Consider the following 15,773-nt stretch of genomic DNA (forward strand, 5'->3'; position numbering starts at 1 on the left):
TGTTTCTAACAGTGTACTTGATGAATTTGATTTCTATTTTGCATAGATGTTTTTGTATGTCTTGATTAATTGAAAATGGAGGACCCTGATGTAAACAAGTCTTAGTTCTTTTTTCTGGTTTCATCCTTACTGATGTGACACATTGTAATAGACTGACTCTTATTGCCACTAATAATTGACAGTCACAAACAGCAGCTTAAAGTTTCTGATTTCAAAGGGCTTTTTGGGTGTCTCTGGTATTTATAGAAAGGTTTAATTGGACAGAAAGACATCCATTAGGACTTGTGTGATCTCTGCAGAGAAAATATGTTTCATACCAGGTCAAATGTGCAAGTTCTGTGACAACCGATAATTCTACCTCAGCAGGTAGAATTAAATTACAGTGGTTGTAAAAGTCGGTTCCAGGGGGTACCCAGCTAAATGAGCTAATACAGCTAATATTGATCTATAATCCACTTGGCCTATACTAATAAATGAAATTGTAAGCTAAGAGTTCTTAACTGTTTAAACTGGAAGTGTAAAATTACTTTGCCACTCCTGCTGTTTTATTTTAAATCAAGGCAAGACGGACAGCTGATGCTGATGGATGCTCCATAAGCACTGCTGTAGGTTTCCACGTTTCCATATATGGTGCTGTCAGGGCTTGTATTCAGTGGTGGTCTTGGAGATACTGCTCTGAGAATGCCCCTAGTTGACCTTCAAGGTCAGTGGCTCTGTTTCTGTTGAAGATACAGGAAAGATTTGAATCTCATATCTATCTATCTATCTATCTATCTATCTATCTATCTATCTATCTATCTATCTATCTATCTATCTATCTATCTGTTATATACTGTAGTTTCTACAATGTGCAAGCTATTTCATACTGTAGGTTGTAGCATGGTTTTCATAGACCATGGTTGCTTGTTTCTCTTGCAAAACCTGTCAACACTGCCCATCAGGCCGGCGGTACCTACCGGAGGGCTTTGGAGCGCCGCTGGATTCTCTCCAGTCTCTGGATCCTGAAGCTCAGCTGTCTGATCTGACCCTCCAGCTCCGCTTCGTTCAGGTCCACTCTCTGACACAGACGATTGAAGGTGGATGCTAGCTCCCTGGGACAAAAGGGACATAAATTACTCTCCAGGCACCCCTGAACTTGCATCAATGCACCCTGGCATATAGCCTTAAGGTGCCACGGCACCCATTTTGAGAAACCCTGTGCAAGTGGTCCAGAGCTAAAACAAAATAAAAAATAAAAAACAATTGAGAACCAGATCAGAATGTATTAAACAAAGCAGTTATTTATAATGTCTATGGACGTTTATAGTAACAGCATAAACTAAAGTGGCCAGAACATTTGCTATGTCTAGTTTGTCAACCTAGATGTGGATATTTGGAACAACATCATATATTTCTAATACTCAATAAAGTGTTCTATGTTCTTCATTTTGGATTGTGGTGATGTCATGATGATTCGTTCTAATACTCCAGTGCTTTTCTTTTCTTTCTTTCTTTCTTTCTTTCTGGGCTTTTATGCCTTTATTATTGATAGGACAGTAGGCTGACAGGGAATGGGGAGAGAGAGATGGCAGAGTGACACACAGCCATTGCCCGTCAGGATCGGGACTCGAACCTGCAACGTGTCAGGCCTAGGTGCCCGGACCGCTACGCCAGTGGTCCTGCAGGCCTTCAGTGCTATTCTAAGTGTGTGTTTGTGTTTGTGTGTGTGTGTGTGGGGGGGGGGGGGTGGAGGTATATATGCTCACTTGAGGACCTGCTGGCCACAGCCGTTGCTGGTGCGAGGTATGATGGTTTTGAGTCTGTGCGTGGCGTGCTCGGCAAACTGCTGCTTGAGGGCTCTCTCCCTGGAGGCGTTGGTCCAGGTGACTTTCTCATACAGGTAGACCAGTCCGTACAGTGACACAGAGAGGGCGATGAGCCTCCATCCCATTGACCTCCACACCTGGATCACAAGGACAGTAGAACAGTGGTTGTTCTGATAAATGGTGCATTTATATACAATGGTAAATGGTGTATTTATATAGCACTTTTATCGCTTCAGATAGCATACATTCACCCATTCACACACACACATTCATACACCGATGGCAGAGGAAACCATGCAAGGCACCAACCTGCACATCGGGAGCAATTAGGGTTCAACACCTTGCTCAAGGACACTTCGACACTAACTCTGGGGGAGCCCGGGATCGAACTGGGATCCCATCCGGCCACTCTACCCTCTGAGCTACTGCCACCTCATAACATTTTCAGGCCGTGACCCTCCAAAATCATCATATTTGAACTAGGGATCCTCACCCTGAAATTACGTAGTAAGACAGACCACCAAACCTCTGCAAAAAGAGACGATCTACAAGCTCTGTTCCCCCCAAAATAGGGATGCTGGGGTTAAAGTGGTTAAAGTGGGTGAAGTTATTTTCAATCTGTTGTAATGTTGAAAACTACTATTCTATCAGGTTTTCAGCGGAAAAGATTTACATATTTACGTACCGTGATATGACATAAATGTAAGGTTCTATTGTAACTGCAGGGGGTGCCTTGGATGAGAAGGTTATTTACAGGTGTGAATAAAGTTTGAGAACCACTGTTATAGTACATACCACTCCTCCAATGACCAACACTGTCATGGTGGCTCTGGAGGTGAGTGAGACCATGGAGAGCAGCAGCTCCTCTTTGAAGGTTGTACCTTCCTGGGAAGAGACATGGAGAGTATCAACATGGACAAGATGGACAGCATGGAATTCAAATTAAAATCATGCCTAATTAAAGGGATAGTTCACCCCCTCAAAGATATTCAATAAATTACAAAACAAATGTTTAAGAAGTAGTGAAAATAACAGATCTGCGATTTTCACTATAGTTTGGTTCAATGTCAGAAATAATTGGATATCGTAAACAATTCAACAGTTCCATTAGGGTTCGGGTCTGTCAATTTGAACTTAAGCCATGAAGACCATTATTACTGATTAGCATGTAAGCCCAGATCAATGTGTTTACATCATTCATCCAGCAGAAATATCTCAACATGAACTACATTTCTCAGAAAACCTTAAAATGACATCCGAGTCGAACCTGAATCCTAGGGTCCAGGGTGTTCAGAGCCCGTTTGGCATTGTTGGGTCCAAGGAAGCGTGTCACCAGAGCGGTCCAGCCCAGAGAGAACTGGAACTCGATGCTCTCCTGGAAGTCTGCACACAGGGTGGCCAGGTCCAGGTCATAGGTCAGCTCAAAGCTGCTGATGGGGAGACTGAACTGCTCCTGAACCGCCAGGGACAACAGAGGACGCACGCTTTCTGGCCAAGACAAAGCACAAGTTTACTTTTATTTTCAAAGTTTACATTTTGTTTCAAAGAAAAGAGGTCGCACAGCTCGTAGCCACGATGCAATAACTTTTTCTTTTATTACATTTTATCAAAACGTCTTGTTCCCCTGAACAAGACCTCCGACTCGTGCGTGAGCGTATAGCACATGTGTGGACTGCTTTACTGCCATTTGTAAGTATTCAGGATACCAATAAAAGTGTATGATAATCTGTTTCCCTCCGATAAAGGGTAATAGAGGACCATTGTTAATCATCCTCATTTCTACCCCCCTACAGGGACTGAATGTGACGTGTGTACTGATGATCTTATCAGTCCTGGTTCTCCCTTCTCCAAATGGAAGGTAATAAGAAAACTAGCAGTAGGTACTAGTAGTAAGTGTGTGTGCGTTTCCGTTTCCAGTGAGAAGATACCATCTATCTAAGAATCAAGAATCAACTTTATTAAGTAAAAAGTGGGTGAAATTCGTTTTTGTGCATGATGTATTTCCCATTGTGTCAAGAGAGGTGTGTGTGTGTGTGTGTGTGTGTGTGTGTGTCTGTCTGTATGTGTGTCTGTCTGTCTGTATGTGTGTCTGTGTGTGTGTGTGTGTGTGTGTGTGTGTGTGTGTGTGTGTGTGTGTGTGTGTGTGTGTGTGTGTGTCTGTCTGTATGTGTGTCTGTGTGTGTGTGTGTGTGTGTGTGTGTGTGTGTCTGTCTGTATGTGTGTCTGTGTGTGTGTGTGTCTGTCTGTATGTGTGTCTGTGTGTCTGTATGTGTGTGTGTGTGTGTGTGTGTGTGTGTGTGTGTGTGTGTCTGTCTGTCTGTATGTCTGTGTCTGTGTCTGTGTGTGTGTGTGTGTGTGTGTGTGTGTGTGTGTGTGTGTGTGTGTGTGTGTCTGTCTGTATGTGTGTCTGTGTGTGTGTGTGTGTGTGTGTGTGTGTGTGTGTGTGTGTGTGTGTGTGTGTGTGTGTGTGTGTGTGTGTGTGAGATAAGTTACAGTACACAGAACGGGTTACAGCTGCCCTCTACTGGATGAATAGGTATATAGCCTCTTGGCTCAGTGTAACCGATGTACAGTATTTACGTATACATGTACTGTATGTGTACGCACGTGCTTACTGTATGTACTGTATAATGAATAGAGAGCTACCTGTCATGTTGTTCTGTGTGGTTTTGATGTCTCTGAGGGTGGATGGAGAACATCGGACAGCCAAGGAACCTGTCATCATCTCCTCCACATGGGACACCATTATCTGGAGCCAAGGCAGGACAGAGGATACGTTTAAATAGAGCATTGATGTGCAGCTGATAAACACACACACTGACGCACGTCGCACACACACGCACACACACATAGAGCCGACACTTGACCTACATTTTTCTAAGAGAGACGCTATAGCAGAACATTAAGCTGCTTTAATTCCAATCCTGTTTTGAATACACACACACACACACACACACACACACACACACACACACACACACACACACACACACACACACACACACACACACACACACACACACACACACAGTAGTAGAACAGATAGTGGAAAGTGAGGTTAAGGAGTAAGTCAGATGTTAAGTGTTGGAGTGTGGCTGGCTGCATGCTTCCCTGTACAGATTACTGCACTGACCTGAACTCACCTAGTAAACTGTGGTGAGGTCAGTGTTAAAATGTAAATACAGCACTGGTTCTCACACTTCACGTCAAGGTCAAGTTCAAGGACACCCACAATCCCACATTCATTTTATTGGCTGCATCAAAGAAAGTTTGTCTAAGCCGGGCGCAAATCGTACACTGTGGGTGGTGTTAAAGAATACCGGATGACTCGCCCCGGTGCTTGCCCGTTTTTCCTGCCGGAATTGTCACCAGTGAGGGGAATAACTTTGTAATATGCTATTGGCTGTTTGTATTCTTTTTGGAAAAATATAAAAAGATACTCCTGTAGAAAGGCTATTTTACTTATATTGACCCTATAAACAATTTAGTATTATTTAGTATATGTAAGGTTTTGCACACTCAAATGGTACCTCGTAATCCCCACATAGCCTACAACAACTTCTGTGAACAGACTTCAATGTAGTAGCTTTTCATAAATTATATTTGTACTTAGGCTGTTCTGCTGTCATGAAAGTTTATAGTTAGAGAAATTCAAAGTCCAGCCGTCTGCTGTCCAGCCTCTCCCACCCCTCACTGGGGAAAATTCTGGGAGGAAAACAGAAACGGGGCGAGTCATCTTGTTACCGTGTTAAACACCACTGAACACCCATCTGAAAATATTTTATTATATTTTATTATACATTACATTTGTAATTTACAGTACATTTGCTTGTACATTTGCTATTTTCAATTTGCCGATGTATAGGTTTCAAGTGATTCAAATGTTTTTTTTAATGAAATCCCTACAATTCCAAGTGCCTGTCAGGGTGGGGGTCCCCAGTTTTGATTGATTCAATAGTTTATTAGACAGAAATGTAAAAATTGCAACAGAGTACAGTCAAACACTGTCCAAAAGGCATAGCACCATTGTTTCCATTTAGGCCCTAAGTTCACATTATGATTACTTTGGGCGGTGCATGGCGGCCTGAAAAGGTTGAGAACTAGGGATGTCGTGTTTGTTTCAGTTCTTACATGCTTGTAGAGGGTCAGAGTGTCCTGTGTTGGGTTGAAGTCAGCTCGGAACTCCTCGACTATCACAGGCAGAGTTCTGATCTGGTCTGCGAGGGCAGCAGCCACCTGACACAGAAGCAACATTAACACAACAATACGTTTGACTTTTCACCAATTAAAGGCCATTTTAGATTTTAAACACTTTAACCATTATTTTATACTTTGGATATTCAAAAATAGCAATACACGCGTCACTTTGTGCCGTGCTATGAGCTTCTAGATTTGCTATTATTATTTATTTATTTTATAAGCGAACATTTGTAACACAAATCTTTTCTTCTGGGGGTCGCTGGAACAAAATATTTTGAGATGGGGGGGTCGGTGGCCAAATACATATCATGTTGGGGGTTCTTGACATGAGAACATTTGAGACCAACTGATATATAATATAAGTATACTTTTAGCAAAAAACTGTCAGGATTTAGAAAACATTTGTAGAATGGCCTCAGGTCTTAATGGGTCAACCTACAAAATATTACAACCTTGCACCATCCGACGTATATCCCTGTGGCAGAACCTTCTTCTATGTGTGTGATTTGTCCGTGTGTACAGTATATACATGTATGCATATTATAATACATGGCATTGGCTTTTTTTTTATTGCTTTGTTTTTTATGCACAGCCCTTTGGGACATGATTTGTGATATTGGGCTATAACCATTCAAATTTGACTTGACTTGACGAGGTGCTGTTTGTAGATCTGCTATTTGAAGCCTTGAGGAGCTGCTGTGTACCTTGGTGACCACGCCGTCTGCCAGAGTCTTCATCTGGAGCTTGACGCTGTTGGTCAGACGGTTGATCTGACCTCGGACAAAGTCCAGGCGGTCTCTCTGCTCCTCTCTCTCCTCCAGGCAGTAGATCCTACAAGGGGTGGAGGTCTGCTTTAGTTCTCCTCCTCAACATGTTGGTATACTATAGAACAACAGAGCAATGTTGATTTTCACAGCAGATTTTGATTCAGTTCAGTCATAGTCTTTTGAATAGAATTTAATTCAGTTGCAGTCATATTTTAGTATTCTGAAATGTTTTAGTGTTAGTCTCTAGTTTTGTCGACTAATTAAGATTTTAGTTGACTAAAATCTACAGTTGATTTTGTCGAAAACAATGAATTTTGGCAGGCCTTGATGGCGTCGTAATGGCTGATTTTAAGCTTGGTTGCATGCTGAAAATAGCCGATCTACAAGCTCACAACACTTGTTTGAGTCGATAAAATCAACACCGCAACAGGGTTGAGAACACAACAGCACAGTCAAATGGTAAAATATTACATACAGTACAATGTTAACGTTGCTCAGTCAATTGCGCAGTACTGGTGTACCTGCTTTAAAAAATAAATAAATAAAATAAAACAACTTACTTAAAGTGTTAGTACAAAAAAAGTCTTAAGCATTCAAAAGCACTAAATATACAGTACATTTCCATTTAATTTGCTGTATTGACATTTTGTATTTTAGTTTGGGTTGTGGTCAAAAGTACACTCTTTGTCTTTGAAATGTAGTGGAGTGAAGTGAAGTCATACGCTTCCAAAAACAAAAAACAAAAAAAGGCTCAAGTAAAGAACAGATACTCATGTTAGTGTCAGTGTCCACCACTTGTCCTTGTAGAGATATTTACCGAAGGAATACTTGCTCAGACCCTTACTTCCTGTCTGCTGAGGAGATGTTGATAGCGTCCATGACATCTTTGATGGCCTCTGTGATCTCCCAGGCTCTGACCGTGTGCTGCTCAAACTTTGTCTTCACCGCCGACTGGGAGATGAACTCCTGAGAGGCCAAATGCTCACTTAGAAAGGACACTGCTGAAATCTGACATTTTAGAAAAGAATAACAAAGGAACACCTACTCTGATACTTACTGATCTACGGTGGGCAACTTCACCCTGGAACACTCCTACACACGGGTGATTTTCACCTGGACAATTACATTTTTGTAATTTTCATAATGTTGCCGATGTCTGAACCAATATTCTCCAGCACTTGTTCCATGCACGCCCACCCGGGCCACCCCTCTAGACCAGAAAGCACGCTGGCTGGGCCAGGCTATGCCCCATTTCTTTTAATGAATATCTCATGATACCTATTTTTTGTTTTAGTTTTTTGCGAAAAGTCATGATGAAATATTGGAGAAATAAGGAGAGTAACTCAAGTTGCCATGTATTGCTGTACTTCAATATATTTGGATGAGAAATATGTTTTATGGAATATATTACATTGGGTAAAATATACCCGTGTTACCCGTGTTTAGTGATGGTTTGACAAAAGTTAAGTTTAGTGTTCTAGGGTTAAGACCGCATTTGACTGGATAGCTGTCAACAAACTTGAATGTCTCTCTACCTCAAATGTCCTCTCAAAGCTGTGGAACTCTCTCAGTCTTTCATGGAAGCCCTCTGCCAGCGCTTCACCTGCAGTAGGAAAGCACACAGTGCAGAATGAGAGGAGTGCTGGTGATTCCATCCAGGCCACACACACACAGAGCTCATGGTGAAGTGTGTGTACTCACTACTCAGCGATACTCAGTAATAACATGCTAACACAGCTACGGTAAGAATGTAATAGACGCTTCAGCAAGTCCATAGCAGGGTTGAGTTAGTGGTTCTCAACCCTACAGATTTTCAGTCTGAACAAGTTTCCTAAAATCACATAAGGATGTCTGGTCAATATAGGTAGAATACAAAACCAGCAGTACACGAGATCCAGGGCTTGAAACCAACCACATGGTCCCTAATTGCCGGGCGACAATTTTGACACAATCGTAAATCGGCTATTTTCAGTGAAGAGACTTGAGGTGTACAGGGAAAAAAGTAGCTGACCTAGTATAGGGCCCTGGGGAACCCCAGTCAACAAAGTATATAGGTGGTTAAACTATCCCCAAAGGTCTCTGACCCGCAGTCACCTGTCTCAGGCATGCCCTGGGCCCGCTGCATCCTGAAGAACAGCACCTCCTTGGCCGATACGAAGAAGATCCTTCCCGGAGCCTCTTCCAGACTCACCACCTTCAGCTCCTCGGCCAGGAAGCTGACACAGCGCTCTATGTGTTGCATCCTTACCTGTGTGGATCACCCATAAACACAAACAGACAGACATTTACAGTAGGAGGGATATCGCTCTATTCACCACCTTTATCAAGAACATTTGTCTAGTGGATAACTGGACACAGATACTTCTCAGTGTTACAGTCTTCTACTGTTGGTTTGATTGATTGAATACTTTATAGTAGGTATGCGCATGCATTGACCAGCTCAGTGACCTTGTGGTTTGAGTGTCCATCCTGAGACTAGGAGGTCGGTGTTCAATCCCCGGCCGGATCATACCAAAGACTCTGAAAAATGGGACCCAATGCCTCCCTGCTTGGCACTCAGCATCAAGAGTTGGATTGGGGTAAGTCCTGTACTGTACTCGGAGTAATGTACTCCTGTGCTGTCCTCTGTAATGTACAGTTCTGTACTGTACGATTGTAATGGTTATAGTGCACAGTGTGAAGCTCAACAGCGGCACTTTAAGGTATGTCACCCGACTCACCAGGTGGAGACCTGAGGCCAGTCATTGGAGCGGTGTGCACCGCTCAAAAAGTAAAATCCTCAGGAAATAGGAATCAGTGGATTGGTTTTGAGACAGTGGTTAGATGTTTGTACAGTATGCTAACTCATATCTTACAGCTTCTATGGACTCTGGCTCAGTTATAGACGCATCCCATCTGTTCTGGAGGATGAAGATGTTTGGTTTAGAGATCCTCTCGCTGACCTTGTGGAAGAACAGCTTCTCCTGTTGAGGGAGAATTAGCAATATGAAAGGATTGGATTGGATTGGATTGGATACTCGTTTAACACTCACACAGCACTACACATTATCAAACTGGTGAAATTGCTGAATGTAATGACAGACTATTGTTCATGTTAAATGGATTCTGAACAGTTATTCAATAAAATGTTGCTAAAATACCCCATGAAGTGTGATCTTGTGTGGGATCCTTTTTTCTACTCTATGGCATGTGCTCATAAAATATTGATCTATATTTATTATTTACATATATATTTTACAGTATAATTTAATGAGTGAATGCTTTATAGTGTAAATAAATGAATGGTGAATAAGAGGTTCTCCTAACTGTGTTCATGAGCGTTGACTCAGCGTTTCCCACCAGCACGAACACATCAGCATCCAGACAGAACTGATCAATCCAGCTGTCCAGCTCCATGTTCACATCCGTTCCTGGACTGGTAGATATAGTTAAAAGGTCAAATAATTATATCACAAATGTCCAAAACCTTTCAGGGAATGGGAAAAATAACCTGTTTCAAATGGACCCATTGTACAGTAGTTATTTATAGGCACTAACTGATGTTGATTTGTAGGCTACAGCAAAGTAGGATAGGCCTATTCATTTAAAAAAAACATATACGTTGAAATATGGAAATATGATGTCTCTGCTCGACAACGACAATATTCTATTCTATATGTGTTGTTGCTGACCTGTCCACCAGTACTAGGTCGTCTCTAAGCAGAGCACAGCAAGCTTTGGGCCAGAACACACTGACCAGACTGCCCGAGTGCACACTGGGATCCATGTGGAGCGCATGGGCTAACTCGTTCACTGTCTGAAGGAGAAGAGAAGAGAGGGGAGGGGAGAGGAGAGGAGAGGAGAGGAGAGGAGAGGAGAGGAGAGGAGAGGAGAGGAGAGGAGAGGAGAATTTTACAATTTAGATTTAGCAGACGCTCCTAATCCATGAGCGACTTACATTAAGCAAGGACCAGCCGGAATGAGATGATGTATGATGATAAGAGCGCCCCTCACTTCACACGGGTGTGATTTATTCAAAAATAGCAGATCTACAAGTCCTCCGAGCTTGTATATCTGGCAACCAATGTGTCAACCAATGTGATGTATATACAGTATATTAATGTACTGCTAGCATCATTAAGTGGTTCCTACATGGACACTTCTCCTCTCGCCGGACGTCTCCGTGGTGATGTAGGCCTCGTCTCCGTCCGTCCCCTCCACCCGCAGGAAGCAGTTGGTGGTGTGTCCCATGCCGCTGGGCAGGACCCTGTCCCTCAGCATGGCGTTGATCACTGTGCTCTTACCATTACTGGTCCTGGAGACACACAATGACGCAAAGACCTCTGTCACCCACTGGGATGTTATATTAGTCTCATTATAGTGCTTGTAAAGTAACTAAGGTACATAATCAAGTACTGTACTTAAGTACAATGTTGAGGTTTTACTTCTACTCCACTACGTCTTATAGGCAAATATTGTACTTTTATGCCACTGCAATTCTTTTAAACCTTATAGTTACTAGTTACTATTTGGGTTATTACAAAACATACATTAACCACTTCCAAAAAAAATCTGATTACAAAATAAATTGCATTGATGCAAAACCAGTAGACCAAATTCCTTTATAATGGGATGGTATCAGGAACGTAGATTTGTTAGTGGAGATGTATCAGCAGGCGGAGAGAGCTCTGATCGCCTGGCAACACAGGACTAGGATGTTAGGTTTATGTGTGTCATTTTAGATTTAGATTTTAACTGGCCTACTTTAACCATTATTTTACTTTGGCTATTAAAAAATAGCAGAAAGAGGTATTCTGGCTCTGAAAGATTTATATGAGGGAGATACATTTTCACAGAACTTGCTGATCAATATGGTCTTCCACGTAAAAACTTCTGGAAATATCTTCAAATTCGGCATTTACTATTGACAAATGTAAGAGCTCACCCCAATATGCCGACAGAGTTTGACCTTAAAAACGGTGTTAGCAATATTTGGAACTGGGCATGAGGCGTCAACATATTATTCAATAATGATAGCACACCAAGGCCAGCCCTCAAGTGTAAAGAGTGTTTGGGAGGTTGATTTAAATCAATCCTTTACTGACGGTGAATGGAAGATGATTCTACGGAACTCAAAGAAGATGTCCCGTGAACTTAGAACCAGATTAGTTCAATTTAAAATAATGAATAGAGTCTACTGGACTCTGAGAAGATTGTTCAAGGCTAAGCTCAGAGATAGTCCGGTTTGCTGGAGGTGTGAGGAGGACCTCGGTACACTTATTCATGTATTGTGGGAGTGCCCTAGGGTACAGACGCTATGGTGTGCTATTCATGAGAACATAATGCAAATCACAAACCAGGATATTCCTTATACACCGGCTCTCTTTATTCTGGGTGATCCATCGCCACTAAAACACCTCCCTGCACCTCTAGCTGACTGGATTCAAACAGCATTAATGGTGGGTAGGAAAATCATTGTTAAGGAATGGAAGTCTGAGGTTTTACCTCCAGCACATGTATGGTTTACTCAGCTCGGTATTGTGGCTGCTTTGGAGAGGTTATCCTTTAAAATGAATAATCAGTTAGATAAATATGATCTGAAGTGGGACGTGTTCCTCAGTCATGTTGCAGGTCCCTTGGTGTGATCCATGGTCAGGCAATGCCCTCTTGATTCTTTATTGTATTACACATTATGATACGGTTGATGATGCTGCGTTTGGTCGTGTAAATAATGTAAACCATTTTTATTTGATTTTTCCCTTTTTTTCCCTTCTTTCTATTTGTTTATCTTATCTATCTTGCCTGTCCATGAATAGTACTCTGATGTTGTTTGTGTTTGTATTTTAAGTTCTCTGTTTTATGTGTTTGTAAAAAATCTAAAATAAAGTACTGATCATAAAATAAAATAAAATAGCAGATATACGAGATCATAGAGCGTCATTTCGTGCCACTATATGAGCTTGTAACTTGCAAATCGTGAAAATGTGTGCAAATCTTTGAATAAATATATATGTTTTATGTTTTTATATACATTTTTTAACTCAAATCTTTGCTTCTGGGGGGGGGGGGTCCCTGGAACAACATTTTTGAGATGGGTGTCCGCGGCCAAATGTATATATTTTGGGGGTCATTGAAATGAAAACGTTTGAGCTGTTAGGATTTAGAATACTTGTCTGTCTGTCTGTCTGTCTGTCTCTCACCTGCCAAAGAAGGCCACCTTCATGTGCCTGCGAGCCAGCACCTCCCGAATGGTTGCCAGTTTGGTGGAGCAAGACTGCATCTCCAGCCTCTGCTCCTCCAGAACCACCTCTCCCAGGTCAGAAGTACCCCACGTCTCTGAAACAACAACACCATCCACTTCATTCATACCAAATAACCAATATGCATCTCCCATGTGGATTGCAAATTTCGGGGGCATCAGTTTTGAAAAGTAAGTCCATTCGTGCTGAATATATTGTGCATGATCTTATTCAACCTAGCTCATTTTGTTAGCTGAACCGGTATTGACAAATATATTGGACAAGGTCTGAGTAATGAAATTGTGTTTAAATAGTGTTTCTCCTGTTTTGTGAAGTGTTTTACAGAGAGTGGTTCAAGCTGTTTATTGTCACATGCATAAATGCAGCTGGTAGCAACATTGGCAGAGCCAGTGCAATTTCTTTGCTCGGATTCCTTAACAGTGTGGATGACAAATTAAAGACGATTAAATGCAAATATTTCAGAAATAATAGCAAAATAAATTGGTCAAATGTATGTGCAAGGGTCATGCCTATAAGTCTGTGTATTTTGGAGCAACATGGTTGTGTGTTTTCCTACCCTCAATGAAAGTGGTGCCCTCTTTAACGTAGTCCAGTAGCTGGTCAAACACTCCAGTGATGGTCCTCTTGGCCACAACAAAGTGCCTGAGAGGAGAGGCGTCCATGTGCTCCATAGTAACACACTAGAACAGCAGAACATGAGTACTGAATGACCAGAACTTTAATGATGGAGCAATAAATAAAAAATAAATAAAATACAAATGTTCTAGATAGAACCATACTCCATGTTGCAAATGTTCATTGTAGCAGCTCTCACCTTCACAGCGGGAGCACACAGGTAGTTCACATGGATTCACTGGTCCACTCTGCACTAACACTGTCCATGATGTTGTAGTGATAGTGATACTACTGTATGTCCATTACGTCCATTATGTCCATGAAGTTCTCCTCTAGACCTGTGCTGGGGCAACACAGAGCTGTAACATAGTATTAAATGCCACCACACCAATCTGTTATTACACTCTATAGCAAAGAATCAGCGTCTCGGTGTGTGCACAAGAGAAAGTTGTGTGTGTGTGTGTGTGTGTGTGTGTGTGTGTGTGTGTGTGTGTGTGTGTGTGTGTGTGTGTGTGTGTGTGTGTCTGGACATCTCTGATCCTCTTACAGAGACTTATCTGTAGCAGGTTCAGTGGTACACATCCTGCTTCCTTCACCTTGCTGTGCTGTGCTGTACTATATGTGCTGTGCTGTGCTGTCTTGGAGCGATCAGCACCGCTCAAAAACGACAAGCAGGCGCCTCACCACCATTCATTATGAGTACGTCGCGACACCCCCACAGATAGGTGATTTCATTCCCCCCACAAATAAATAAATATAACGCCAAATTCCCCCCTCCCCACGCTCAACCCCCCCGCCTTCAGATACCCTGCGACACCCCTTCAGATACCCTGTGACACCCCTGACGACAAGCATTAAATGCAGAATGTATACAGCCAAAGCACAACAAGGGGAAACATCAAGGCATTCTTAAATAGTAAAAATCACACCGACCTGTGTGAAGTGAGGGGTGTTCATTGTCAATGGCATTCAATGTTTGTGTTAACACAATGTTCAGTGCTCAGCTTCAATCCAAAAACACAACCCAAGCCAGAAATCGCATGGTGTAGTTAGTTGTGGATTCAGAACCTGAGTTTCAACAGCCACATTAACACAAAGCCAACCTACCTTAAGAATATGCCAGCCTATTTTAAGGTAGCACAAAACCAGCCTATTATTTTAAGAAAATGTTGAGGATTAAAGGGCTTATACATATAGGCTACTCCGCTACTGTATACAAATAAGCTTGTTGTAAAAAAAACATACTTTGCCTTATGCAAAGCCAGTGCAATTAATTTGTGTTTAGGACGCAGGGTGCAAACTAGAGGCATACTTGATGGAATAGTGAAATTGAGAGTGTGGGCTTTAGCTATTGGTCGTCCACATCATTACAGCTTGGAGGTGGACACTGTTGGCCAGAGCGACATGTTTTTATTTTAGCTTTAAACTATCAAAAGACGAACACTCAAAGTAGTTTAGACCTGTCAGTTGAGACGATGTAGTCATTGTAGTGCTACCAGAAAAGGCTCTGGTCAGTGGTCAGGCCCATTGTCATTGTTCCCAAATTGCATCATTCCCAAGTAGGCCGGTGTCCGACAGGCACAGGTGTACAGTAGTTATGGTTATTAAATAAATAAAAAAGGAGGTTCCCATCTTGAAAAGTAAAAACTCTAAAAGGGGTTCCTGTCCTAATAAATGGGTTAATGTATGGTATGGTCTGTATGGTATGGTCTGTATGGTAGACTATAAGTATGTTAATACAATATCACCTTTACAATTGGGGTGGTTGTATTTGTCTCCCTGCTCTTCTATTGAGACAACATTTTGAAATGGGACATTCTGCATAATGAGTAGGGTACTTTCTACTTTCGGTAGGCATACTTTTGATAGTACATTTTCATACCAATAGTTTTGAGTACATTTTGAATTCCAGACTTTTACTTTGCAGTATTGCAGTATTTTTCCCCAGTGGTGGAAAGTAACTAAGTACATATAAAGTACTGTACTTAAGTACAGTTTTGAGGTATTTTCTACTTTACTTGAGTACTTCCAATTCCCAATACTTTTACTCCTACTCCACTACATCTCAGAGGCAAATATTGTACTTTTACACTACAATTATTTGACAACTTTAGTTACGAGTTACATTGTAGATTTTGATATTATTA

General features: G+C 41.8%; 1 protein-coding gene across 1 annotated transcript; it reads right to left on the reverse strand.

Moving 5' to 3' along the window:
• Window positions 1-649: 649 nt before the first annotated feature.
• On the reverse strand, window positions 650-13,682 carry mfn1a (mitofusin 1a; the record flags this gene model as incomplete). Its single annotated transcript, XM_080778924.1, has 17 exons — window positions 650-719; window positions 957-1,091; window positions 1,746-1,942; window positions 2,601-2,690; window positions 3,073-3,293; window positions 4,452-4,554; window positions 5,937-6,041; window positions 6,710-6,836; window positions 7,617-7,738; window positions 8,308-8,375; window positions 8,867-9,020; window positions 9,628-9,735; window positions 10,079-10,187; window positions 10,444-10,568; window positions 10,904-11,066; window positions 12,952-13,087; window positions 13,568-13,682. 17 exons carry the CDS (start codon window positions 13,680-13,682, stop codon window positions 650-652), a joined length of 2,148 nt encoding a protein of 715 aa, XP_080635050.1.
• Between the last annotated feature and the right edge of the window lie 2,091 nt (window positions 13,683-15,773).

This window comes from Protomyctophum bolini (genome assembly GCF_963924005.1).
Source record: "Protomyctophum bolini genome assembly, chromosome: 12".
NCBI lineage: Eukaryota > Metazoa > Chordata > Actinopteri > Myctophiformes > Myctophidae > Protomyctophum > Protomyctophum bolini.